We start from the raw sequence: 25,699 nt of genomic DNA, 5'->3' as shown, positions 1-25,699 counted from the left end.
TTTATCTGTATATCAGCTAATGTCTTTATTTCCATAACCTGGAAGTCATGAAGTATGTCAAACAACACAAAAAGGAGGACATTTTATATTCACACATTTTCCTGAAAAGGCTGAGCAATATTGAAGGGGGTAACTGAAAAGATATATACTACATTGGCTTTCTTTCAATAAAAAGTACATTTCCTTCTTAAATATAATACTTAGTTGTTTTTGCTTTTGTTGCTTAAATTCAAATTTGGGTAAATGGTGGTGCTGAGTGACTAACAATCTGTCAAGCAAAATGGTCCCGCAATAGATTTTTATAACTACAAACACACAATGGATATCTGAGAATCATAATCACTTGGGCCAAATAGTTTTTTTTGTAAAAGGGCATTTAATAGCACAGCATATAGTATGATAGCAATGCTTTCATATTGTCACAATAAATGTTAACTGTGGCTGAAATATTCAGAGAACTTTAAAGAGTCAAAATTTCTGCTTATAATTGCATTAATAACGCATCTGTATCAGGAAGTCATGGAAGCAGGTTACAGTTAATTTATCTCTGAACACTGAATTTGTTTTAATACAACTTTGAAGATAATATATATTCTATAAATGTCTTATCCATAACATATGCATCTCAAGTGGGTAAAGGAGACAGCAGGATGTGGCTCTGTCATTTGGACAGTCCATATAATTAATGGGCAAAAGCAAAAATGTGTGAGATCTCTGACCGTGCCTAAACATTTCCAAATGTACCCTCCAAAACAGCATAATTCAACCTTTATAACTTATGACAAATTATAATTTCTAACACCAAAACAGAACGCAGAAAATTCACAGCATGACTGAGGAGAGAAATCAAATATATGAACAGATAACTGAAGCGTGTTAGTGTGTATCTGATGTTCGTGTTTATTTGAGTGAGCCTCTTTGCAATTCAACTCTAGCAGAAACTCATTGTCACAGCAGACAATCAAATTAAAAAAAGGCGACTTAGGTTTGCTCATTATTCAATACCCTCCACTATTCTCCCTCTTTTAACTGTCCCATCTCTCTAGACTCCAGCAGGGGTTCATCAGGGAGGGATTGGCTGCTCGGGCCTCCTTTGATTATAGGATGCTTGTTTGTTTGTTTGTTTTTGTGTGTGAGTGAGTGTGTGTGCCTTAGGAGCACTGGAGCAGATTGTGCTCTATGGCTGTGCTCTTTACCTCCCGTCCAACACAGCTGGAGTAATCATCACAACATCTGCCACTCAAAAGCAAACATAACATTGACCACCTCTAGGCTGCGGGCGATTTCCTCCAGGATGCAATGCTGCTGCCACAGCTGGTTCAGCTTCCTGTAGCGCTCTGGGCAAAGATGCAATGGATTGCCCCTTCTACAAATAAAAAGACAGAGGGTTTGATTTACCGTTCATTTTCTTATAAGGGTTTGTCCAAGAAAAACACAAAACATTTGATGAAACATAATAATTTTTTTGTTTTTAGTGACAGCATTGTTAAATGATATTAAATTTTGCAAGGCTTTATTGGAAGACTTTTGCTAAGTAGGACAGCATGTCTTTTGTTCTTCAGCACTAAAATTTGACTTAAAGAAATACTTCTACCACAAAATTACCATTATTACATCAATTAGTTATGCCATGTCACCTTGAATTTGTGAAGAAAGATTTGTTTTTTCTTGCATGTCTGAACAGAAAATGACAAATATAATAGCTCCCTTAAAACAGAGACCGCACTATAGGGCCGCTGCAGTCCCTTCTTTTAGCCGCCTTTGCATTTTTACACAGAACCAAGTAACAGTGGCATCGTGCTGCTCCGTGGTGATTTCAGAGAGCATGCCGGCATCGCAAAATTAAAAGAGGCATGACAGGCTTAACGCTTAATGCAAAAACATCTGCCTCTAGTGTGACTTACAACATGGCATGACATGGCAAAAACAATAATTAACTGTCCCCATTATATGGTGGACGATCTCCCCTGCTCTGAGGGTAAGGAGTTCCCAGGACGCTTTACAACATACCTTGTTTTGGCACTGTTATTACCGGCTTAAAGGCGCGACAACTCTGTCCCCTTGTTCTGCTACTGTACCTTTGATACTGAAAGGTGATATGGCACAGCAGTGCAAGGTTCTCCCCTTGAATAGGCAGTGTAAAAGTGATTAACTGATTGCTTGGGGACCACAATATTTTTTAATTTTAAACAGTAAGGGTTTTTGTGTAAACAGATGTTTTCATATGGTTTTGCTGTTGTTGAATGTGGTCCCACATTATTCCAATAAATTCCAACCAATTAAAGTTTTCTTTACAAATTCAAGATAACACAGTATGACAACTTGATTTAAAAATTGTTATTTTGTGGATGAAGTATTCCTTTGATAAAATTTTTTAAAAAAATGTTTAATGTACCCTTGCTCCAAATCTGAAATTTACATCTTTTCAAACAAGGTCGTATGGTGTAGTTGATGAAAAGCACCAGGCCCAGCAATTATTATACAACTGCAGGTTTGTAACACAATGAGTGTCACACCTGCTTTTTTGTGTAAAACTGTCTGCAGGTGGTGGAGGTGTTAAAATTGCAGCAGCTTTTACTTATTTGCCTGTAGGAGGCAATATCAATCTGTCTAAATTTGCAATTCTAAGCAGAAGTAAAAGCCATTCAGCACCTGCAAAAAAAGCTGCGATTCTTACCCGAGGTGAGGATCAGTTTCTCCATAATCGTCCAGGTAAGGAGCAGGATATGTGCTTCCTCGAGTCTTACTGGCCATGAGTATTATTTCACACTCTCTTATCCTGTCAACATAAAAATCCAACCTTATTTTTAAAGCACATTTCAAACAAGAATCAATGCAATTCAAAGTGAATTCATATTTATTCATATAGATCTAAAATGTTATCACTTCATCCTAATAGACTTTTTTTTTCTTTTTTTTTTAACAATTACTGTACGATTTCTTGAGTTTTGGCCAGAAACCATTTTCCTGGGGTCACAGTGACCTGTGACTACTAAAATCTAAACACTTCATCCTTGAGTCCAAGTGGGCCTTTGTGCCAAATTTGAAGGCATTACTGAGAAACAGATGGCAAAACAGACAAACTGAAACATTGGTGTAGATTTAGGGTGGACCTAGCGGATACGTCCCCCTCAATATTTAGAATGAAAGACGCAGAACAAAATCAAGACACTCACATCATAACCTAGTAAAGCAAAGCATACACTTCACCAGGTTGCAGAAAATTAAATGTTTGATGCTCAAAATTTTCAGGTGGAGGACACTGAAACCCCGTTTGATATGTACCCCCTGCAATGTTAACTAAAAACCACGCTCTTTGCCCAAAAACATAATGCCTCCAGTAACGGCTGTTGCAGAGGCATAGAAATAAATATCTTGATCCCTATAAGGCCTTGAATTGACCCACCTGAGGAACATGCCCACTCCAGCACCACAGGTAGCAGCGTGGGCGGTGCACGCTCCCACATCTTCCCCATCCAGCTGGCTGAGACAGCAGGTGCTCTGAGAGCACAGCATGGCCCCACAGAACAGGCACAGGGTCGGATGCTTCCTGTCATCATCTGTAGACTTGGGACACCTGAGGACAGAGTACAGAGGAGACAAGTGCGTTTTAACATCTCTTTTCCCACTTTAAGGTGGTGATTAAAAAGATTTCCCCGCTTACTGGAAATGGCTGGCTTGATTGAGGAGAGAACTATAATCCTCGGGAAGATCGATCAAACGATTCCTTCTCCTCGGGTATCTGGAGAAATAGTTTATTGTTTGATTATTAGAATATTTTCGTTACAAAATAAAATGTGCACTGGTGGAATACAAAGGCCAAAGTCTACCTGACTGTCTGAGTTTTGCCTTTCAGGGCTTTGGTTACAGCTGGGCTCCCGCACCACCTAAAAAGAAAAAAAACTGTCATAAAACTGCTCACCTCTCCAGTAAATATGAAACGGTCATTGATAAAATACACTGACCTTGTCTAAGTGTTTATCACCTACCTCTGCAGCAGTGGAGTAACAGTGTCTCTGTGCTCCTGGAAGAGCTGGAACACATTGGAGGGTAGTGCCAAGTAGCTGCACAGCGCCTCCATCTGTCCTTGAGAGGTAACTGCAAAGACACAAAATGTCAGTTTATTTAATCATCATATTCACAATTTTACAAAAACACAGTATTTCACCTACCTGCAGTATTAAAAAGCTCCTCTGGAGGATTTACTCCTGTAAGGCAATTGAAAAAGAGAGCAGCGCAGCGCAGGAAAGGTTGGATTCCTGTCTTCACTCTTTCTGCCACAGAGCTGCCGGACACATCTGGAGTCAGTCTACAGAGCAAAACACAGAACAATCTGTCAAACAAGCTCAGGGCGGTCCACATTACCGAGTACATCTCTCAGTGTGCAGCATGGAAACAGCATTGACAGGAGGAAACTTGGAGCTCGACTGAGAGGGCGTTTGTTTCAATAACAAACAGGCGAGGTCAATAGCTCTCAAGTGTAACGATGATGCGGGCTAATAAAACTCACCATCCTGCTCTGCCTGCTACATCAAACTTTCCCCGCACTCAGTGAAAATGTCTATAAACTGTGTTAATGGAGGAGCATGGGTGCTGAGAGTAAAACTAGACATGCAGTTTATATTTCGTGGAGAAAAAAAAGTTATTTCAATACCAGAAGGGCAGTGTTAGCAATGGCAGTTTATAAGTGTTTAATATTGGGGGTTTTTTTTTGTTAAGAGCTGCCATTTTGATGTTTAAATGAACAAAAACCTCACAAACACTTTCACAACCTGTTCATTAGTTATGAAAGAGGATGTGGCAAAATGGAGCACGTACGTCTGTCTTTCTGTGTTTCCATAGAGTTCAGTCATGTTATTGAATGCATTTATAAGTTTTGTTCGTTTTTTTTTTAATTTTCTCATTCAGTAAAGAGGGAGAGTGGACCCCATTAACCTTCAGTTTAAAAGATAACTGATGTTTTTTAATCACATACAAATGTTAAACAGAGAGAGAAAATTCTTTGCATATATTTTGCCTGAAAAATGATGGGATGCTGAGAAACACTCTTACCTTTCAGTGTGTTGTGACACCGTGGTGTACATTTCTGCAGCTGCTCTCCCCTCCTCTGTCTCCTCTCCAGCTACTGCAGGAAAATCTAGGTAGAAATGACACCATTATTTATTCATCTTTGTTACTGTACAGCGTTCTAAGGCAGTTCAGCAAACAAAACAGTTTGTACATTCAGTGTTAGTACATCTTCCATGTATATATATTTATATAGTAGTATCCCTAGTGAGTGTTTTTTTTTTTGTTTGTTTTTGTTGCTTCTTTTGTTTTGTTTTTGGTAAGAAACTTTGTACTTTTAAAATAATATTTTCAAATGCATGAATGGAAACTTGATGCATTTTTGGAACTGCATTTGCTTTGTAATTTGAGCATCTGTTGATGAAAACAAATCTTTGCACAAAAAAAGTTTGCACATTTTGCTGTTCTTACCTGTAGAGGAAAGGAGGACCTGCAGCATGTGAGCCATGGTGACCAGATGCAGGATGTGCAGGTGGTTGTAGGCGGAGCTGACAGCAGATGGCTGTAAGTCTACAGCCTCCTCCTGATACAGTGCAGGTATAGACAAAACCAACCCCACCTGACGACATATACCCCGTTAACAAAAAATGCAAATTCTAGCTGGTCAATAAATGCAAGTACAAGTTTTAAATTAGAGGAAACTTAAAGAGGAATTATTATAAAATGTGATACTAATTCATTAAATGTTTTATGAAAGCATACATCAATAGTTTCATCATTTTCAACAGAGCTGTCCCTTTAGACAGAACCTACCAAAAGATGGAAGAAGTCCACCTCCAGAATCGAAGGACTTTTCTTTCTGCCCATGACCGGTAACAAGACTGGGGAAAGAAATCACGCTTAGAACCACTCGGTAAATGGATAACACAGTATAGAGCAACTTTCATACAGCGAGGAATTCACAATATGCTTTACATAGAAGAAGCCTGTCCAATTACATATGAATGCATGTATTCTTAAATGACCACATACCCCCCAACATGTCGGCGAAGTGCCTTTGAATGACAGCCTGCGAGCTCTTAAGTCTCTGAGCGGCTGAAAATTGAACAATTGCCTTCAGACCTGCAAGCTAAAAAGAAAGGTATTTCAAAAACTGATTTCTGATCAAGTTAAACACAAACCATTATACATCACATTCATCATGTGTGACAGCTGTTAATTCGTCATGGGGTATCCAACCTGTCTGTTCTGTAATGACCCAAAGAGTGGCTTGCCCTCTTCCTGCAATATGTTTTCTGTGAAGACATGTAATCATAGTTTCATAAAAAGAATTGCAATAACATGTATAAAGGAGAAGATTTACATAATAAGCCAACTCTTACTGTACCTATGGCCTGAATAGTGAAGGCACATGTATTCCAAGCCATAAGGGGCACGCGTGGACACAGCTCATTTGGTGCCGTCTGCAGCCCCACTCTGTGGACTGTGGTGGCGCAAACAACCAGCATCTCCACTATGCTGTCAGAGAACTTCCTCCTAAAAACAACCAGCCGCAGAGAATTCAAACTGCTGCGCTATGGGAAACAGACACTTGGACACTGGACAGTTTCACTTACGGTTCTTGTACGCCATAACTGAGAATGGATCTAAAGTCTGGCTGGCCCTCTCCACACAGCCCCGTGTCCACATCAACACTACTGCCTTCTGTGTTGCAATCTGCATGAGAGAGAGAATCATCAATTATTTCAACTCAAACATTACAAGCTGCGAGGCACATTATTAATCCTTTGCATATTAACAGAGAGGTCAGCAATCTAACACCAAGGTTCTTAACGATTTAATAATGTAACCATTTTAAATTATTTTTTGTGTGTTAATACAAACATGACTCCATTTGTTGCCACTGTTGGCAATTTACTGCAGTTTACAGAAGTTTAAGTCAGTTAAAGATGCATTAAAAATCAGAATATTTAATATAAAATGTAGCTAACCAAACTTAAATTTGCAATTCTTTTTCTTAAATGTAATGTAGTATAATTATTTTATGATTACGATTTTTTTTTAAATCTCACGTGCCACCTGTAGTAATCGAAAAGAAAAAAAAACTATTCAAAATGAGTTTTTTGTTTGTTTAGGAATGATGACATTATGAAATATGACAACAGACATTCGAAGCGTCATTCAAAAACCTCAATAGAAGCTTCAAATGTAAAAAGACTTATGTTCCACACAGACCTAACTGTAATTATGGCTTTTACTATGAAGCAACTGCAGTGTTGACTTCACAATAGCAGCATACTGACATATCAAACACAATTAACATGCCAGTCTGCCAGGTTACATGATGCTCTGCATTTATATATAATATTGTTTTGTGCATGTCTTCAATTGATTGATCAGTTTGACACAAACAGGGCAAAGAGACACAGCGGCTAAACCTAAAACCTCAAACACACAACAGCAACGCCACATGCCGTTTCCTGTGCCACTTCTGTTCAAGCAACCAAAGATATGGAATCATTGTATGTTGATGTCTTACCATTATCCTGAGTGACTGACTTGAGTCCTTTAATCCTGGCTGTGATGATCTGAATCCAGCGAGGCAGGGTCAAATGCTGTCCGATTATCTCTGCATTTTCACTGCACACAGGAAACAAATATTCAAATAACTTATTACACATTTATACAACTAGCGATCCATTGCAGATTGGCCTGAAGACAGTGGACTGGACTTACTAGTTAAATGTTAGTGGTTCAAATGGGATGAGAGGGACGACGGTGTTGCACAGAGACTTGCACAGAGGACACAAGTACTCCCCGTTTTCCAGGTCGATGATCAGCTCAGCATGGAGCCGGTTCCTGGTCATATTCTGAACAGCCTCAAAATATCTGAAAAACACAGAGATAAACACCTAAATGGTAAATCATTAGTGCCTTCTAGTGGACGGCATGTTAGGTTATGAAATACCGAAGACATCTGATGTACTTTTTTTTGGGAAACTTTACACCGAACAACGTCTAACATGAAGACCAATATCTGGTTAAATTTCTAATTGCCGCAACTAAGAAGGCAATCACCAGGAGATAGCGCCAGGAGGACTAGCCTACTCTGGAAAACTGGCTGGACATTGTTGATGAGATATTTAACATGGAAAGACTCACGCACATACAACAATCAGAATTTAAAAAGATGGACATCCTGACGATATCAATGTTATTTCCGTCTCTCTGACACTATCTATGTTTGTTATGTACTGAATATATAGAAAATAATAAAACCTAAGTTTGAAAAAAAAAAAGTCATTTATGGCGTGTGTTGTTTCACACAGGCAGGGTGGAGAGGAGACAGAGTTGTAGAGTTAAAAACAGCTCTACTCAACATTGCTGTTCTCAGTAAAAAGACTTGTGCAACAGATGACGTAAAACAAAGAATTGGATCGGGCCCAATATAGGTTGCCTATAAATGGCTTGATCAACCCCGATACTAATTTCAGAGATCATCCCTAATTATCAGCACATCTGTTCTTATAAAAACTCACTTTTGCCAACATGTGGCATGCATGACATGTCCACAGCTGCCAGTGTGGGTCCCAACTGCCAGTTCAGGAGGCATGAAAAGGGGATATGATGTCCCTGCCCCTTTGAGAGATAAGAACAGTACACATTTGAGTCAGATGCATCATAGTCTATTTTTTTTTTTTTTTTTTTTACATTACAGTTATTAACAATGAAATGATCAATGAATGGAGACTGACCATCTGCTCTACTGGTCGGTATCTTCCCTCTGCACTGAGTCAGCACTGTGGAACTCTGGACGCACGCAGTCAATACCATGGCTGGAGCCTGCGCTACGACCTCCTGTTCCTCCTGGCAAAGAATGCAGGTGAGCACCTCCCTCTCAGCTGGAGAGGACCCACGTTTGGGCCCGATGGCTACACACAGCTCCTTCTGCTCCATCGCACAGCTAGAGGAATGAACACAAGAATCGGCCAAGTTAGTCTGCTTAAGAGCTTGATTTCCAGACAGTAAAACAAACATCAATATTTTTGTATTCTAAATGGTCCTCCTCACCTCTGAGTATCTGTAACCGGCTCTCCCTGGGTCCCGCTCTCCGGCATGTTCTCATACAGCATCTTGTTTGACTCAATGAAGTTTTTCTGCATTGCCGACATCTGGGCCATAATCTTCTGCCGGTGGAGTTTGGCTGCTTCTGCCTTCCTTTTACGCTCAGCTTTTTCTTTGTCTTGAGCACTCTGGAGTAATAACAAGTCAGACAGCAAAACTAATCAGTGCGGAGAAGATACATAATGCGGTTATGTTTTACTTGCTTTTTTTACAATTTCATAACAGTTTTATTGTGTGTTTGGCACCCTGAACACAGATACAACTGGGAGACAAAATGAATGGAAATTAGTGGTCAGTGGGATGACAGCTCCTGAAAAGTGAAGCCAAAACATTTTGATCTCCCCCTGGTGGCTTGCTCAGGTCACACAGGTTTCAAACTTCTCCATGACTTTTTCAGGGACCCAAATATACAAGTGTTCGTGTTTGACAAGTTTGATTTTAATTAGTTATTTGATTCTAATAAAAGAGGTTATGACATGACTGAAAGCTGCTTCTGCCAATCAGTGTGCTCACCATTAGCGGCACTGCTTGCGACTGGGTTGGACGGTCGTATGGGCAGAAATGTGATATTCAGGCTCTACTTCCTGATCGCTACTGTGCAGACTCTGGCTTCATATGACCTCACCATTTCAAGACAGCGGCCCCCATATGCAGGTTATTTTGGCTTCATATTTCTGCAGTGACAAGGGGACTGTATATTTGGTATTTTGGTAAAATTTTATTTTTTGCATTTCTTGATGACTCTGCCCTAATATTGGAGTTACAGCTACAATTTCTAGCAGAGATGGAAGAACACTTTCTGCAATTTATTATTTAGTCTGTACCCATTCAATCACAAAATGTTCCAGTTAACTCAGCCCAGAGCCCTCTTCACAAAATCGCAGTTGCTCACATTCACTTTGATAGTTCAGAACCCCAAAATATTGCAAGCAAATGGATTGTGTATTGCTAAATGAATATCTTTAAAATTCATGATTCATTGTTCTTTTACCTCCTCTGGCTTGGTTGTATCCACACTCATGGAGGCCGTTGGACTGGAGTTCTCTCTAAGGCACTTGACAATCTCAAACATCTGGCAAAAAACATTCATATTAAATGGTTAACTGAAAAACAAATGCAACAGTCTGTAAAAATGATAGGAAGTGTTATGTGATAAAAATGCAGAATAAAAACTGGCTAATTGAGTAGCCTACCTGCAGAACCCACTTGACCATGTCTTTTTGAGCTTCAAGGGAAGGAACAGCTTTGATCTTAGACAACAACAGGAACACTGACTTGCCGTGTTCTGAACCGATTCCTGAAAGAACAGAGGAGACATTTATGTCTCAAACCCAAATTTGTGTGAGTGTGAGAACTATAATGAAAATTATATTAGTACTTACAAAAATACACACAAAATAATTAGTTTTCACTCACTGCGAGCCTTGAGGCTGAAGTCAAAAGTCACATCCTCCACATTGCTATCCTCAAGCTGTGTTTTCTCTTCAAGCAATGCCTGACCTATCAAGTGCAGGGCCTGTGTGGTAAATGCATACATTTTGTTACTTCAGTTTGTGTGGTTTGAATAATAAAAGGCAAAAGCTGAGCAAGGTAGACTCTGTAAAGGAAAAAAAAATAATGCGTACCCTCTGAATCATGGCTTCTGTCCAATGAGTGGAGCGGTCCTCTGCAGCTCTCTGCAGGACGCGCCTCAGGATGTGGATGATGATGTCGCAGCAGAGCAGCCGCACTATGCTGGAGAAATTTGGGCAGAAGGGCGGGGGCACCGGTGGACGCAGAGCTGACAACACAAACCGAGGGAAATGTTAGAAGGAGTTGATCTATTAGCAAATGGAACAAACATCTGTCACATCTTGGAGCTACACAGACGCAAAGATGTTGATCACCTTTATCATTGCCCTCCTGAGTCCTTCGCTTCTTCTGAGATTCTTCTGCCTGCAAACAGTGAAAAATAAGAATAAAATATTTGACAAAAGTTAAGTAAAAACTTAAACTTGTGCTGTAAAGCCACATTACCTTGCTGTGCTGTGATCTTGAATAGTGGTAGAAGAAAGGGTTGAATTCTACCAGACGCTCTTTTTTTACTCCATACAATCCATGCCCTGAAACGCCTGGTTTCCTAAAAACAGAGGCACAATAGACCAATTATACACACTCTGAAATGACTATTAAGATAAAACTCATAAGCTCCTCAAAAGTCTTTACATACTTGAAGGTGGCAACTTTGGTAATGACAGTCTCCAGGCCTGTTTCATGGCTCTCCTACAAAAGAAAATGTTTCAAACTCAATCTTAAACAATTATTCCTTTGCAAAAACTAAGAAACCAACTTTAAATGAATAATTTAGACAGTATTTGTGACTTACATTCTCTGGCAGACCCTTGACGAGGCTACTGTGAGCCATGGGCTCAATGCACAGCAGGTGGATAACCTCCCTCATTGTCACATCCTCTTTGGTCACATGACTGATACCGGGAACGTAGCGCTCACCTGGAGACACAACACTGGTCAACACTACAGTATGGTTAGTAGTACTAAACTAACATCCCAAGTTTGACCACTAGAATTTGACACTGTACCGATGATGACGATAAGGAGGTAGAGCATCTCTTCTGTCAAACGGTTCCACTGTATCAGTTCGTCCTGTGAAGTGAGTTGGATTTCATCTCTCAGTAGAAAATTGGGTGGCACAACTTTTATTGTGAATGATTGTTGGAGGTGCTTACCTGGTCTTTGCTTGAGCAACTTCCATTAAAGTACTCAAAGAGCTCAAATCTCAACAGGACCAGCATGAGGAAGTGATTGGGGTCCATTTTGGAAGCAGCTATCTGTAAACAATTTGTGCAAAGGAAGTCATATATCACCACATTGTGTATATGTAGTATAAAAAGGTGAAGCATAAGAGCATGAGAAAAATTAAGATGTTCTCACATGTACACGAATAGCCCACTATTATTCTGAATAATAAAATATTCTTAGTTTTATTATATTATTTATTATTCCAAATTAGGACTTACTATGAATGCAACATTTTCCAATAAAGACATATGGGATAAGCCAAATTAATTTTAGGAGCAATCTTTGGGCATATACACAGCACATTCTGAATAAGCATCTTCAGCTGTTGTTTTTACCGCTGTTTACTACACACAGCCTCTTGCTTGTTTATGGTCAGCTCTGTATGTTGTCATTGATCTGTTGTCCACAAACCAAAAGTTTGAAAGGCTGTGGTAGAAATGTATGCCCAACAAAAAGCCATATTTCTGGTTGCAAGAAGAAATACGCCTACTTTCAAATTTCATGAAAAACTTGGAAATCAACAGGTTTTTGGATAAATGCAATTATACCAACACCAACCTTTTTAAAGAAGGTGGTAGAGGAAATGAAAGGGGGTGGCTGTGTTGCACAGTCAAACAACTCTGCCACTATTGAAAAACTAGTAAATCCTATTGTAATTCAAACAAGAAAAATGGCACGAGCAACTCTAGCTGTTCCATTTCTCCTTATGCTAATGTGATAAACGAAATGTTAGAGCATTTTAATCAGAGTATCCACGGCTGCGTGTAAATAGGAATATGAGTGGAATATTCATTTTCTATAGCCATGTAAACAGCTTCATAGAAATATTGTCTTTTTCAGAATAAAGGAAATAAACAGAATATTTTTATGCATGTAAACATAGCCATTGTCTGCATCAAACCTGAAGCATGAGAATGTCCTTGTCGTACATCTCGTCCCTGCATTTTACGTCTTGATAGTAGTAGACCTGATCGTGCAAAACAACAATTACATTTACTTTTCATTTATTAATGGAATAAATAACAGAGAGGATAGAGAATAAAAGCAATGCCTTGAACAGTCAAATAATGTAGTATACCTGGCTGACCAATGAAAGCCCATTTCTTCGCCACATTTCAGCTGAGACCTGTGCAGCAAGCACCACACAGCGCAGAGGATGCTCGGCCAGCTGGGTGTGGTCCAAGCTCTCCTGCAACAGACAGAGAGAAACCTTTACTGGCTAATGCCACCAGTGGAAGTAAAAGGAATACTTCATCCAGAACATGACGACTTGTCAATCAATTAGTCATGTTGTGTTTCCTTAAATTCATTAAAAAAACTTGCACAAAACAGCTCCACACAAAACAGCAAACATAGTTATTTATTGACTGAACAGGAACCACGTTCACCAACAGCAGAAATATATTAAAACATCTGTTAAACTCTCCCAAAACTTGTGCAGTATGATGTAAGTCTCAATTATTCAGTTGTATGCTCAGTGCTTCCCATAAACATCGATTTTCACAAAAAACAACAAAAAAAACCAACTTAGCATTGGCGTCTGGCTTTGAAGAAAGCATAGTTTCACTTTAAGTTCAGTTTTGAATAGTAATGTTTTAGCAAAATGAATGTATTTTGTAAGTACTGAGCATTGGTCTGGATATTAGAGGCTTGCATTAAACTGAATAAGTTTGCAAGTTTGTAAATAAATGTTTTGAGATATTTTTGCTGTAGTTACACGTGGTCCCCATCCATTAATCAATATGTTCACTGGGGTGGCATGCGATCAAAACAAAATTCTCCTCACAAATTCAACATAGCACAGCATAACTAACCGATTAACAAATGACCATTTTGTGGGTAAAGTATTGCTTTAACACTGTTCACTCAATGGACACAACAACACAGCACACTAAATACTGGAAACAGTATCTTTGTAAGCATTTCAATATTTTATGAAACTTACAGGATCATCCAGACGCTCGACTGCCCCTGTTCTGCACAGAAGTACATACAAACCTACGGATAACAATGTAGAAGGTAGTAAGTTCACACTAACTACAAATAAATCAATGAGAGTATCCAATATTAGTTCTCCTACCCGCCAGTAGCCTGGAGATGGGAAGATGTATGCTGACAGGCTCCTGAGACACTTTGTATGGACGAACATGGAGGATGTGCTTGCACATGTAGTAGTCAGTGGGCTCCCTGTGGAAGGGCTGGTTATTGCACTGCATCAGGACTTTGTGGCACTCTTTAAATGCAAGCAGCAAGATCTCCTCCTGAGGGGGCAAACAAGCAATGATTGATGACAGCAACTCACTCCTCCTCTTCTCTTACTCCTCTTCTCTGCCCTATTTCACGTAAAGGCTTATTTATGGTAGGGCGCTTTTAAACAGAAAAAATGTCACTCGACACTTTCCTTTCATGTCACACACCTTCGTATTTTGTTGCACAATATGATTGGGTAGTGTTACCAACGTTGCCGTGGATATAGTAGTTTTCAATCAACATCAACTGCGACCAGCTTTCAGCATCTTTGTCCACAGAAGCAGCCATCTGTCAGCAGCAGCCCCAGCAGCTGAGAGGACAGCGGCCGACTAAACTGCCTTCACCAGGCTGACTGACGGCAGATATTTACTGAGCTAAATATTTTTCATCTCATCTCCATGAGATGCAATTTATTGATTAATCAATGTTATTTCACTGCCCACCATAGCGAGTGAGGGAGATCTACTGCTCAAAGACAAACATGAGGCTGATCAATTAATAAAAATACGTTGTTATTTGTGTGATTTTAACCTTTTGAAAACTGGATCAATGTCACTTTTCTTGTGCTGCAAACAGATGCCTTTCACAAGTAACAAAACCTTTGGACCCTAAGCAAAACATTTTGATTTCTTTTGAAAAGGCAATAAGCAATGTGGCAAAAAGATAAAATAAATCCAGTGAATTGCAAGAAATTAGAGATAAATAATAGATGCAAAAATATATAGATTTTAAAAAAGCTGGGGGAAATGTCCAGAAAATTGTATTTATCATGATCATAATTATTTATTTAAAATTATGTTACAAGAGTATTATTATTTTTATGCACTATTTTTAGGTCATTCCCTCTTTGGTTTTTGTTTTTGACTTTTTTTTCTATTTTTCCAGGTGAATTTATTTTTTAGTTAATTTCTTGTTAATTTTGAGGTAATTTCTTCTTATTTACTTAGTTAATTTGCACACAATTAAAAACTGCATAAAATCCACATGAATTAAAACAAGAAATGTGTCGGGACGATCAAGAAGCCAAAGGTTTTTGCAAACGAAACCCCCTCAACTTGAAAAGCAAAAAGAAAAAAAAAGTAATAAAAACATTTCTTTGAAAGAAATCAAGCCCATTTCCTCATGTTTTACTGGATTAATAGCTTTACATATTATGCTTCACTAAATGTGAGAAAAATAGACCTCAGAGCATGAAAAACCAGGGGATCTGTGGTTACCATGACGACAACGCAAAACCTTTCGCTGAATTATGGCTTGAAAATAACATGCAACTGTTTTTTCTGTCGAGCGCCCCGGTTTAAGAGGGGGTTTATAGTTATGCTCCATCTATTTGTGGTACGACTCTTTTGTTTGATGGACCATTCGCACAACAACTCACATCAGAGGAACACCAGTCCTGAAACATAGCAAGAATGTGGCGTAGCTGGATCTGAAGAGAAAAGCCAGCCTCCCATTCTGGCTCTACCGCAATGTGTTGACCAAACTGGCGCTTCACCTCCTCCATACCCTAATGAAAGAGAAAGAAGGCCGGGATTTATTAAATTTGAATTAAATCTGGTTTGTCAAGTTACTGCAACCTAATGTAAAAGACAAGCTAAAGGATGAGTCAGGGTCGAGGTAATTATTACCTGCATGCATTTGAGAAGCCCAAGAAAGACTTTGAACCCCTCCATGAACTCTCTTCGCAGCTCTTGGGTCCATATTGAGGGTTTACTGATCAGAATATACCTGAGAGAGAGAAGTTACATGTTAGATAAAGACCAAACAAAGGAAGGAAAGAAGAGTTTATTAAAGTTGTTGCTCTTGTTAATGACCTGAGGTCGTGGAAGATGACCTGAATGCGTGCAAACTTGTCAGAGTTGTAGCCGAGGAAGAAGAAGCGATTGTTGTCATCCAGATGTTCACGCAGCAACTCCATGACTGTACCAACTATCACTTTAATGACATTGCCCTCTTCTATGAGCTGTCTGGCCTAGAACATGAACAGGAGCGTGAGGACAGAGATGGATGTTAAGGCAGAGATATATGAAATCTTCTTAAAGACACACAAATATTACAGATATGTAACATTTACCGGACTGTGACACAATATCTGTACTGTTGCCCTAATAACAAACACCACTTACCAATGTGGGTACAGTGAATATCTGCACAGATAGAGCAGTGATGGATATACTCCTCTCATGATCATCAACTATGAAGTCCTTTTGCAGCTGCTTATAGTGCTGAAAAGACAAAGATGGTGTATGCATTAATTGAAGCAAGTATAAGACTTGCATAAAAATTCAATTTTTTATGCAACATTCACTCTTTTACCTTTGTAAACTCAATTGCAAAAAGCCTCTTGAACTCTGTCTCCATTAGCATGCTACAGAAAATCAGTTCATGTACTATTTTGCGAGCTCCTTGAGGAAATAAGAAAAAAACCTTCATGTTAGTGTCATGTGAAATCAAGTTGAGATTAAGCTTGTACTGAAAATCAAGCTCGGAGCTTCTTGCCTTTGTACATCCTGCCATCATGCAGCATGAGTCTGCTGATGAGGCAAGGCCTGTCTCCTTCTGTGCTGGTCTCTAATGCCACCTGACAGAAGGCATGCCTGAAGCCCACTGCACAAGACACACACACATTTCCAGTTACATGACATGTTTGGACAGCTTGATGGTACACTTCAAATGTGCACAATCAATAAATACAGCTTTAGCAATGATGTCAGCAACCTGAATAACCGATGATCTTTTGGAACCAGGAGCCGAGGCGCAGGACAAAAGTTTGATGAGCCATTACTGCTGCATGAAGGATCTCTACGCGTAGTGGCTGCAGGGATATTTGCTCAGAATTGGACTGCAACACAGCAATGAAAAAGTTAGAGCTCACGTAGGCAACATTTCCACTGCATGGCACGGCTCTATTCAACTTAAAATAACTCTTTTTTGGTTTTCTGCAAGTAAAAGTTGTGAATAGTGCCTGGTACTTATTTGGTACCACCTCGCTCAAAGTTTAAAACTAGCTGAGCCTATGTTTGGGAGGTGCGACCTCGCAGCCATCTCGTTTAGGTCATAGATATGTAAACAAAATACGACACAAGCCAAAAGTGATGCAAGAAATCGAGCCAATCAGAGTCTGGAGCATGTTTCAGGAGACCACCGTCGATGTCACTGATGACAAAAACAAATTTACTGAGGTGAATAAGGAGTATCAATAAGAGAGGTAGTATCAGTAAAATCCTAACAAATAAATGACTGAAGTTAAAACACTGAAGACCACTGATTGACATTGCTATGCTGATCAGCTGATACTCCCGCCCACATTAAGGGTTTACTACCCACAGTGCAAAACAAAATGGAGAAAAGGATCTGATAGCAAGAGAGAGTTGAGTTGATTCAAGCCGAAACATGCAGTAGAAATGAGGCATTAGAAATGCAAAACTGCGTTAGGTCTTCATATTATTCTAATTTTCTAAACTGATGTAGAGTCGCTGGTGTTTACCCTGATGAGATCTTTTGCTTGCTGGCAAGAACGAAGGGTTCCTCTCTTTACTGCCCGTCGACCCTGTGCAACAGTTCACAATAATTACAAAATGTCATAATCTGGAATGGATATGATGAGTGAAATTATTAACCTTGACATGACAGTACTGTAATGGAAAATCCATGAGTCATGCGAAAAAAAAAACAAGTAGTACCTCTTTGTCAATAAGTGCTGTGTGTGTCTGTGCTTCAGCCTGATCACAGTTAACAGAACGCTGCAGGGTGTAGATCACGTGGTCGTACGAGTGGTGCTCATCATTGTACAGTACACAGTAGTATGCATTGTCTTTTGTCCTGAATGGATGGAGAAATACTCTGTCAAAGTTAAGCGGAGTGCTTTACATATAGATTAATGTATTTGCATGTGATGAGAAAAGACGTACGGGGGCTGGAGTTCAGCCGACAGCTCAAAGTTCTCCTCCCACACCAAGAAATCTGTGACGTACTGCAGAAGTATCCGAAACAGCTTTTCAGCACGCTCATATAGCTCTGGCTCCAACACACACTCATCCTGCACAAAATGAGACACAGGATTGACATTTTTGAGCACAATAACACTTTCAGGAGGTCTCTTACTCTGAAAGCAACACACTAGAAACATTATCTTTAATTTAACAGTAAATATGTTCCTATTATTTCATATCTCAACTAATATCTGTGAAGTGTAAACCAAAGTTTAAACTCAGACAAGTCGACTACTCTAAAAGTAAGAAAACAATCAGATAAGAATCAGAATTGAGCACAATTTAATCTTTAAGGTTAAACATTGTCTAAAAAGTCATGTATATAATAAGAGCCATTTGAAAATCATTAAATCACATTTTTTAGTAACCAAACCATATTTAAAGTGCACATGAAATGTTGGGCACTTTGCAACATGCATTATGAAAATTGCACACAACAACTCACTTAAGACATGACATGTTTTTCCTCGTGTTTTTTGTTGTTTTTTTAAGACATATTATGGCCATAAGTAGCTTACAGGTGCTCGTCTTTTATAAAGCAACATGTGACTAGACAGGCATAACACTTCAATGCAAATAATGTCAACATAAAAGTTAAATGTGTATACCAATAAAATTTTCATTTTAATAATAAGTTTAGTATTTCTGGTGCTGACTACCTACGCAGCAATGTTTAATCAACTGGTTAATGAACAGCACACATTCCTCTTTCGCAAAAGCATTACTTTTGTGACAACTAAGTATCACGTGTTTGTGATGTCAACTTCAAATTCAAGTTCAAGCACAGTTCATAGAAATGGGGCAAAGTCAAATTCAATGTCTTTTCAGCACTTTTTCAATCACTTTTTTTCATGAAATTGTTTTCTTCATACAACTATCAGTTGCAAAAGAATGGCTGACACTGCGCCACTGTGAGTGTTTTGCAGGCTAGCAAAACATTTTGGCTTCAGCTATCTACTAGCTTTCCTCTCAAATATATTCAAGTACTTTTCAAAGAGCAAGTTAAAAACACCTTTTCAAAGTATTCCAGTAATTACAATTCTGAGCGCCAAATTCAAGTATTCAAGCACCTTATATGAACCCTGGCTCCAGTTTTTATTCTGATCATGTGAACAACAGCTACAGGGAAGCAGTCCTTGGCAATAAAAATTAAGGCTCCAGGCCGCGTCTAACAATGTTTAATAAATACCTCTAAAAAAGAGGAAAGAGAATCATGCAAGTAAAAGTAAAATCTAAATATAAAATGATTTGATAAATATGTTGCTACAAGTGAAAATGATAGGCACAAATATCTAACTTTGCAGAAACTGAAGCTTATCTTACTTTAGCCGAATTGGTTGTGATAACCGTTGCTAATTCTCCATTTCTTGTCCCACCAGCAGGGACTCTACACTATGACAAGGAACTGGTCTAAATATTTTGTTTAATAAAAGCTACACAGGCAGCTGGCCCAGTGAAGTTAATATCAAATCCTCTGAGAGCAAACATTCCACACAGCAGCTAAGTATTTCATACAAATGTCCAAAATTTAACACAAAAACAAACATATGGTGAGTCTGTGTATTTACACTAGTGTCTGTGAGAACAAGCACTGGAGTCTACCATAATCTAAATAAAAAGACATGGCACGAAGGGTTTCCATGTTCAGTGTGGAGATGGTCATGTGATGTGTCACTGCGCGTTAAGCACAGGTTCAGATCTGGTGTACAAACAGAGAGCAGGCTGCCAGACTGGTGCCAGTGATGTCTCCGTTAAAAGGAGCACCTGCTGTTTACAGAAACAGGCAAAGAGCCATCAAGCTGTACGCCTGCTTTAAGCCTCTGAGCAGGATCTTATCAGAGGAAAGCCCAAACACTGTGATTAGCAAAGAAAGGCCTGACAAACAACAACTGATCATCAAAATGTGTCCCAGCAGCAGTTTCGTGAAAGCAGCTGTAAACTGTATACATTCATGCACACTTCAGAAGGATTTAAGCAACCATAGAAAGACTGCTCTCAACCAGTCTCACCATCAACAACTGTTTTCCACCAGCTTTTCATCACCCTCACAATCTCCTAACCTAGTTATAAATTTTCTCAGTCGGTGCAGGTCAACAAAGTGCTTTTCTTTCTCGTTTCCGGAGCCACATCCACAGCCAAGAGAGCAGCATCCAGGACTAAGATGGGAAAATAAGCATTCTGGGGTTCACTGACACAGAATGGGACAAGTACACCCCTCCCACGTCCCTCTTTCCGCTCTATTATATAACTCACCGTTACCATGGCAGTGGCTGCCCCTGGGTCGTGTTTGGAGCAACAGGGGCCAATCTTCCAGGCTTCTACGTCCCCACAATCACAGAAGCCCCCGCCTGATGACGCGTGCATCTGGGGAAAAAAATGCAAATATGTATGTAGCTATGGGACAGTAATGGATACAACACAACAGTAATTAAGTTGTTCAGCTGTTTTAGCTGTGGGAATGCACCATTATGCAACACTGGGGTTCCAACATGGACAGCCAAATACAAATCCTATACTGACTTGAGATTAATCAATCAGATTTTAGTGTATGTAGACATATGTAATGCTTTTTTCGGAAGTTTAGTGGGTATATATAGGGTAATCAAGTTAACATTAATGCACACTGCGCACATAGCAAATCGGAGACTTGTAACTGATAAGGGCAAAGTTAGGATGCTTCAGGATGTGTGGACCCATCTAGAAAACTCACTATATAAATCCACTGATGAGTGATTTTCTACTACACCCGTTCATCCAAGGGGCAAGAAGCAGACAGCAACTGAACAAAAAACTTAAAAAGATGCTCAGTTGGATTTGATTAAAACGTTAACATATACTGACACCAACCTTGTAACGATGGCTTTTGTGCACACTATCCTGGAAGCAGTCCATGCACAGCACACAAGTGGGATCGATGGCACAATCCCTGCAATAAGATGAAGAGGATTTGCTACTTGAATGAGCAAATGACAACAAGAAGTGTGTTATCAGAGGCTGAATACATGCCATCGTAGTTACTGTACAAACTTGATGATGACATCTTCTGTATCCTGACTCAAACGATGCAGACAGTGCGTTAAGGCCAGCCGATTACAGACTGAATTCTCCTCCCGTTCTACTATCTGCGTGTTACCATTTTCAAAATCAAAGTTTGTTATGTAAAACAACAACTTCAGAACTTGTAACTATCAGACTGGGTTGGTTTGGCACATCTTTTAACTCTGGCAGCAGCATGTCCCAGTGACACTGACTTGACCAGTGCACAAATCCGTTCCACTTCACATGAGCTTTTGTGATATCTGGTTAATAATGTTTTGCAAGAGCCACATTCAGCTGTTAAATCGTCTGTAGTTTTTTAGGACTAGGCCTATAGGTAGGCTTTATTTTGAGGACACATGCATTTTTCAGTGTTTTTAAATGGTGTTTTCTTTTACATGGATTTAATCGTTTTCATGCCAGGGCTAGCCTGCCTGTGTGCAAATGTTCCACTATTACAAGTTTAGTCCTGACACTGTAGTGCAAGGGCACCATCGCTGCATCCTGGGCTTAGGGCCGCCCAAGACGACCGTGACTTGTTTAAAGAAATACAAACAACCAATGGCAGTTTTTCCCCATAGTGCAGAATTATGATGGGGTTAAGCAAGACCTTTCTGCAGTGCTGGCACAGTGCTAAAACAAAGTGTGTTGATAGGTCTGGCTATGTGAGACAACTCCTGCATCAACCAAACATTGCTTCACTGTCTACTGCAAAATCTTGAGTGTAAACATGAAGAGCACATGAACTTAGTGATTCAATGTCATTGGCTGCATATTGTATAGACTATTGACAAAGGACTTGTTTAAGACAATAGCAAATAACATTTCGTCTCATTGTATATGTTTTATATATGTTCTCAGTGGTTTAATGTTATGAAGTAAATATACTTCATTTGAGTACTTAAGTATTTTATCAGAACTTCACTTTATTTTCAAATTTATCTCAACTTTCACTTTTACTCTGATACACTTCCTCAAAGTATTTTTGTTACTGCAGATTTTCCCACAATTTAATTTATCTGTGGCAGCCTACCACAGATTTCCTACTTTGGAGCTGGACAATTCATTGGAAGTGCTAATAAAATATATGTATACCGCTCAGACAATCATTGTATGACACTCTCACAGTGCAGAGCATACTTTGGGCACAGACGGAGCGATAGAAGATAAGACCAGTGAAAGTGAAACTTAAACGTTCATTCTGTTGGCTCTGAAAGTTTGCATTCACTCATTTTTTATTTGGCAAGTTATTAAAAAATGTTGTTGTCCCATGGTATATACTTTTTATTAAGAGTATATTAATAAAGGCTATTTGAATACAGTGACTTTACCTTGTTCATTAAGAATATCTACTAAGATAAGTCATTGACATTTATTGCCTAACTATGGAAGGATTTAGCAGTAATTTCTTATATACCACTCATGTTGACAAAAAAAACTTAAATGACAGCTTTGGTGGTGATGGAAGAACAGATGTAGACATCTGTATGTGAGTGTTATTTCCCATCATTCAGTGTCCACTGAAAGACTGCCACATACTGAAACTTGAGTGAGTCTTTTCATAAACTATTCATTTTTAACACTTAGCCTAAATACTGCAGGGCTGTCCTTGGACTAGACCACTGCAAGACTAAAACCTGTTGAGACCAAACTATTTGTTTAATAGTGCTTAATTATGATAAAAAGTTACCCCAGACTCCACAGTGGCTGAGTACTGTGAAAACCCTTTGTGATACCCAAATTTAATGTCTAAATTCTGACAAGAAGTGAAACAGTTATTCATCTGGATATTGACATTAATCATCCAGGACTCAAATTATTAATAGGAGCCAATACTTACCTCGTATTTTATTCTCCCTATTTAAATTATTGCTGTTATAACTTACAGAAGATCAGAGGATGTATTCAAACCTGCAGGAGTAGACAGTCTCTCCTTCTTTGAAGACACGTCCACAGAGCTGGGAGGAGGTGCTGCCCTGCTTGAGCTTCTCCAGACCCTCTTGAGGATCCTCTCCAAACAGGAAGCACTCCAGAGGGTGCAGGAGTCGGCTCTGCATGAGCTCATCTTCTTCCTGAGGCTTCAACGCTTTCTTCAGGCAGAAGATCTGTGGCACCTGCTCCTTCAGGTAGCACAACAGCTCCGCCCTGCAGTCTGCAGCCTCCAGCCATTCCTGCAAGACAACAGAGGGAAATTACTCAAATCTGTCTCCACCTAATGATTTATAGTCACATTTAGAAGCCACTGTTCTCATAGTGATACACAGATAAATATCATTTTAGCACTGGCACCCTGGCACCATGCGAACTAATCAATTTAAACTTCAAATTTTGGTTCAAAGGCTTATACTAAAGTGCAATTTATCACAAGTGCAATTGTCTTCCATATGCAATTGGTGTTAATATCTTTTAACTGTTGAGTTTGCACCTTGTTTTTTACTATCATATCTTGGTTTTTTTCTACTATATTTTTATTGTTTTGTCTTCAGAAAATTGAGAAAATGCGCACCACAACCAGCCTGGCATTAAAAATCAAAAAACTATCTCAAAATTAAGAATGACAAATCAATTTAATAATATGAGTAAGTCACACTTCCTCTTCCTGATTTCTGTTGAATTAGGCTCCTTCACTTTGCTACTTCCCGTGCTGGCTGGCAGCTACATTAATAGCAACATGTACAAAGGCAGGGAAGTTTTTAATGTTAGAACAGGATTTACTAGTATTGGTATGAGTTACTTATCCACTAATGTATTACCGACAGTAGATGGCAGCGGGCACGTCCCCAGCTTGGAGAAGCAGGAAAGTACTGACACAGAAGCTTAGCAATGCGCCACTGTGGATGGGGTCAGCAATTTAATGAATGATAGCCACCTAAAAAACTCCCACCTCAATAAATCAATATCAGTTTGAGTGTCTGCTTTATTGAGAGTAGAGTATTTTCACTGGTTTACCTTTCTGTTAGACAGCGATTTGCAGTGGGTACCTGAAGCATTTATACCACTTTCTTTCATGTCAGACTCCATTCAGAAAAACAGTGATTTAAGCGAACACAGGAGCTACTGGTCTACCTCTGCCTTAAACAGCTTGTTAGTTTGTGTGCTGCTTTGATTCACCAAAGCAACACAATAACACAAACTATTTTTATCCATTGTAAATACTGGCTTGAATACTAGCTTGAATTTGTTTTGAATCTGTTGATATTGTCTGGAAGAACGCAGTATTCTATTTTCCTACAAGAATTTGAATTTTTCTAAAAAAAATTGTTTAAGAAAAACCCTGTGGCTTCAATAATGGCGCTGTTGTACATGTACAAATGTATATATAATTGTTATTGTAATATTTGTGGATTGTGGATTGTGGATAGTAACATCATTCATACTAGCAGGTGGTATGTATCTGCATGCTGCACACTGTGCAGGGAGGCTCGAGTTAGCCTGCACTACATATCAACTATGTTTTATATTTTACAGTGCAGGTTTTGCAAATTTAATAGGCCACAACTACTACAAACAACAACTTGCCATTTCTGTGTTTTGATGTTTTGCATCAAGTCAATACAACCACAAGTGTCGAACTGTGAATATCTAAATCCCTATGAGGACAGCTTCACGTTCAAAAACGTTTTGGACGACAGTGTATAACCGAGAAAATGTTGCAACAGCTTGAGGTCGGATAACAGTCGGGACAATGGTGCTCAACATTTTTAAACTAACCGCAAACTCATGCTGAAGCTTCAGACAACGCGTCCACCAAAATACAACAAGATGGAGATAAAATACTAAAACAACTCTGTCATGTTTTCCTCAACTGTGTTATGTACTCTAATAAGTACTGACTGTAAAACCAGCAACATTTACTCGCTGTTGGTGAACAGTAAATGCTGCAGCCTCTGCAGGGACATTTGAACCTAACGTTCGGTAGCTAGCACGGGAGCTAATCATGCTAGCCTGGTAGCAAGATGCCATTTAACTACACGGCCGAGCTATTTTGTAGAAGGAAACTAACACAATATACTTCAGTGTTTTGTCCCAGGGGCTAGGTGACCACTGACAGTGATATTAGCTGTCTGAAAAATCATACCTTACTGAGCTCCAGTCCGTCTGGGGATTTCTCACCCTCCGCCATATTCCATTTGCCGTAAAGAAGGAGGCGTCACTAGGAGACTGTCCCACTTGTAATCGAAACGTTTTGCGACGTTATTAGAGCACAACAAGAGTTGTCAGAAATATTTAAATGTGGATACCGTAATTTATTAATTAAAAGGGCACTTGTTTAGGGGGAAAAATACCCCTGTCTTTTCTATCTTTGCTGTCTCTGGTCAGAACAAGAATTTTGTAAACAACAACTCTTGCTAGAGTCGCCCCCTGGTGGTCACCCAGATCTTCATATGTTATTATTATTTTGAGTCCATCTTTTTTTTTTTTATTATTCTATTCTATTTTTTGTGTCTCACGTTGTTGTGTTGAAAAAATGTAATAAATGAATACACTCT

General features: G+C 39.2%; 1 protein-coding gene across 1 annotated transcript; it reads right to left on the bottom strand.

The window, feature by feature from the left end:
• ubr1 (ubiquitin protein ligase E3 component n-recognin 1) lies at window positions 1–25,395 on the bottom strand. Its single transcript, XM_042500440.1, has 47 exons — window positions 25,288–25,395; window positions 23,121–23,380; window positions 21,021–21,099; window positions 20,427–20,537; window positions 18,093–18,220; window positions 17,865–18,003; window positions 17,669–17,731; window positions 16,900–17,023; window positions 16,681–16,788; window positions 16,498–16,586; window positions 16,308–16,406; window positions 15,996–16,153; window positions 15,810–15,909; window positions 15,560–15,688; window positions 14,012–14,192; window positions 13,877–13,929; window positions 13,010–13,120; window positions 12,833–12,898; window positions 11,859–11,960; window positions 11,712–11,775; window positions 11,498–11,622; window positions 11,342–11,394; window positions 11,149–11,251; window positions 11,019–11,067; window positions 10,758–10,912; window positions 10,549–10,648; window positions 10,326–10,429; window positions 10,124–10,204; window positions 9,079–9,260; window positions 8,763–8,971; window positions 8,547–8,646; window positions 7,744–7,896; window positions 7,547–7,647; window positions 6,624–6,723; window positions 6,395–6,543; window positions 6,247–6,302; window positions 6,040–6,136; window positions 5,821–5,888; window positions 5,479–5,626; window positions 5,053–5,137; window positions 4,173–4,309; window positions 3,990–4,098; window positions 3,831–3,887; window positions 3,665–3,742; window positions 3,407–3,577; window positions 2,678–2,779; window positions 1–1,366 (listed from the first exon to the last, which is right to left on the bottom strand). Exons 1-47 carry the CDS (start codon window positions 25,330–25,332, stop codon window positions 1,225–1,227), a joined length of 5,223 nt encoding a protein of 1,740 aa, XP_042356374.1. The 5' UTR covers window positions 25,333–25,395; the 3' UTR covers window positions 1–1,224.
• Window positions 25,396–25,699: the final 304 nt, after the last annotated feature.

This window comes from Plectropomus leopardus, chromosome 14, assembly GCF_008729295.1.
Source record: "Plectropomus leopardus isolate mb chromosome 14, YSFRI_Pleo_2.0, whole genome shotgun sequence".
NCBI lineage: Eukaryota > Metazoa > Chordata > Actinopteri > Perciformes > Serranidae > Plectropomus > Plectropomus leopardus.
Note: the sequence above shows the minus strand (reverse complement) of the source record. Positions and strands in the feature narration are given on the sequence as shown.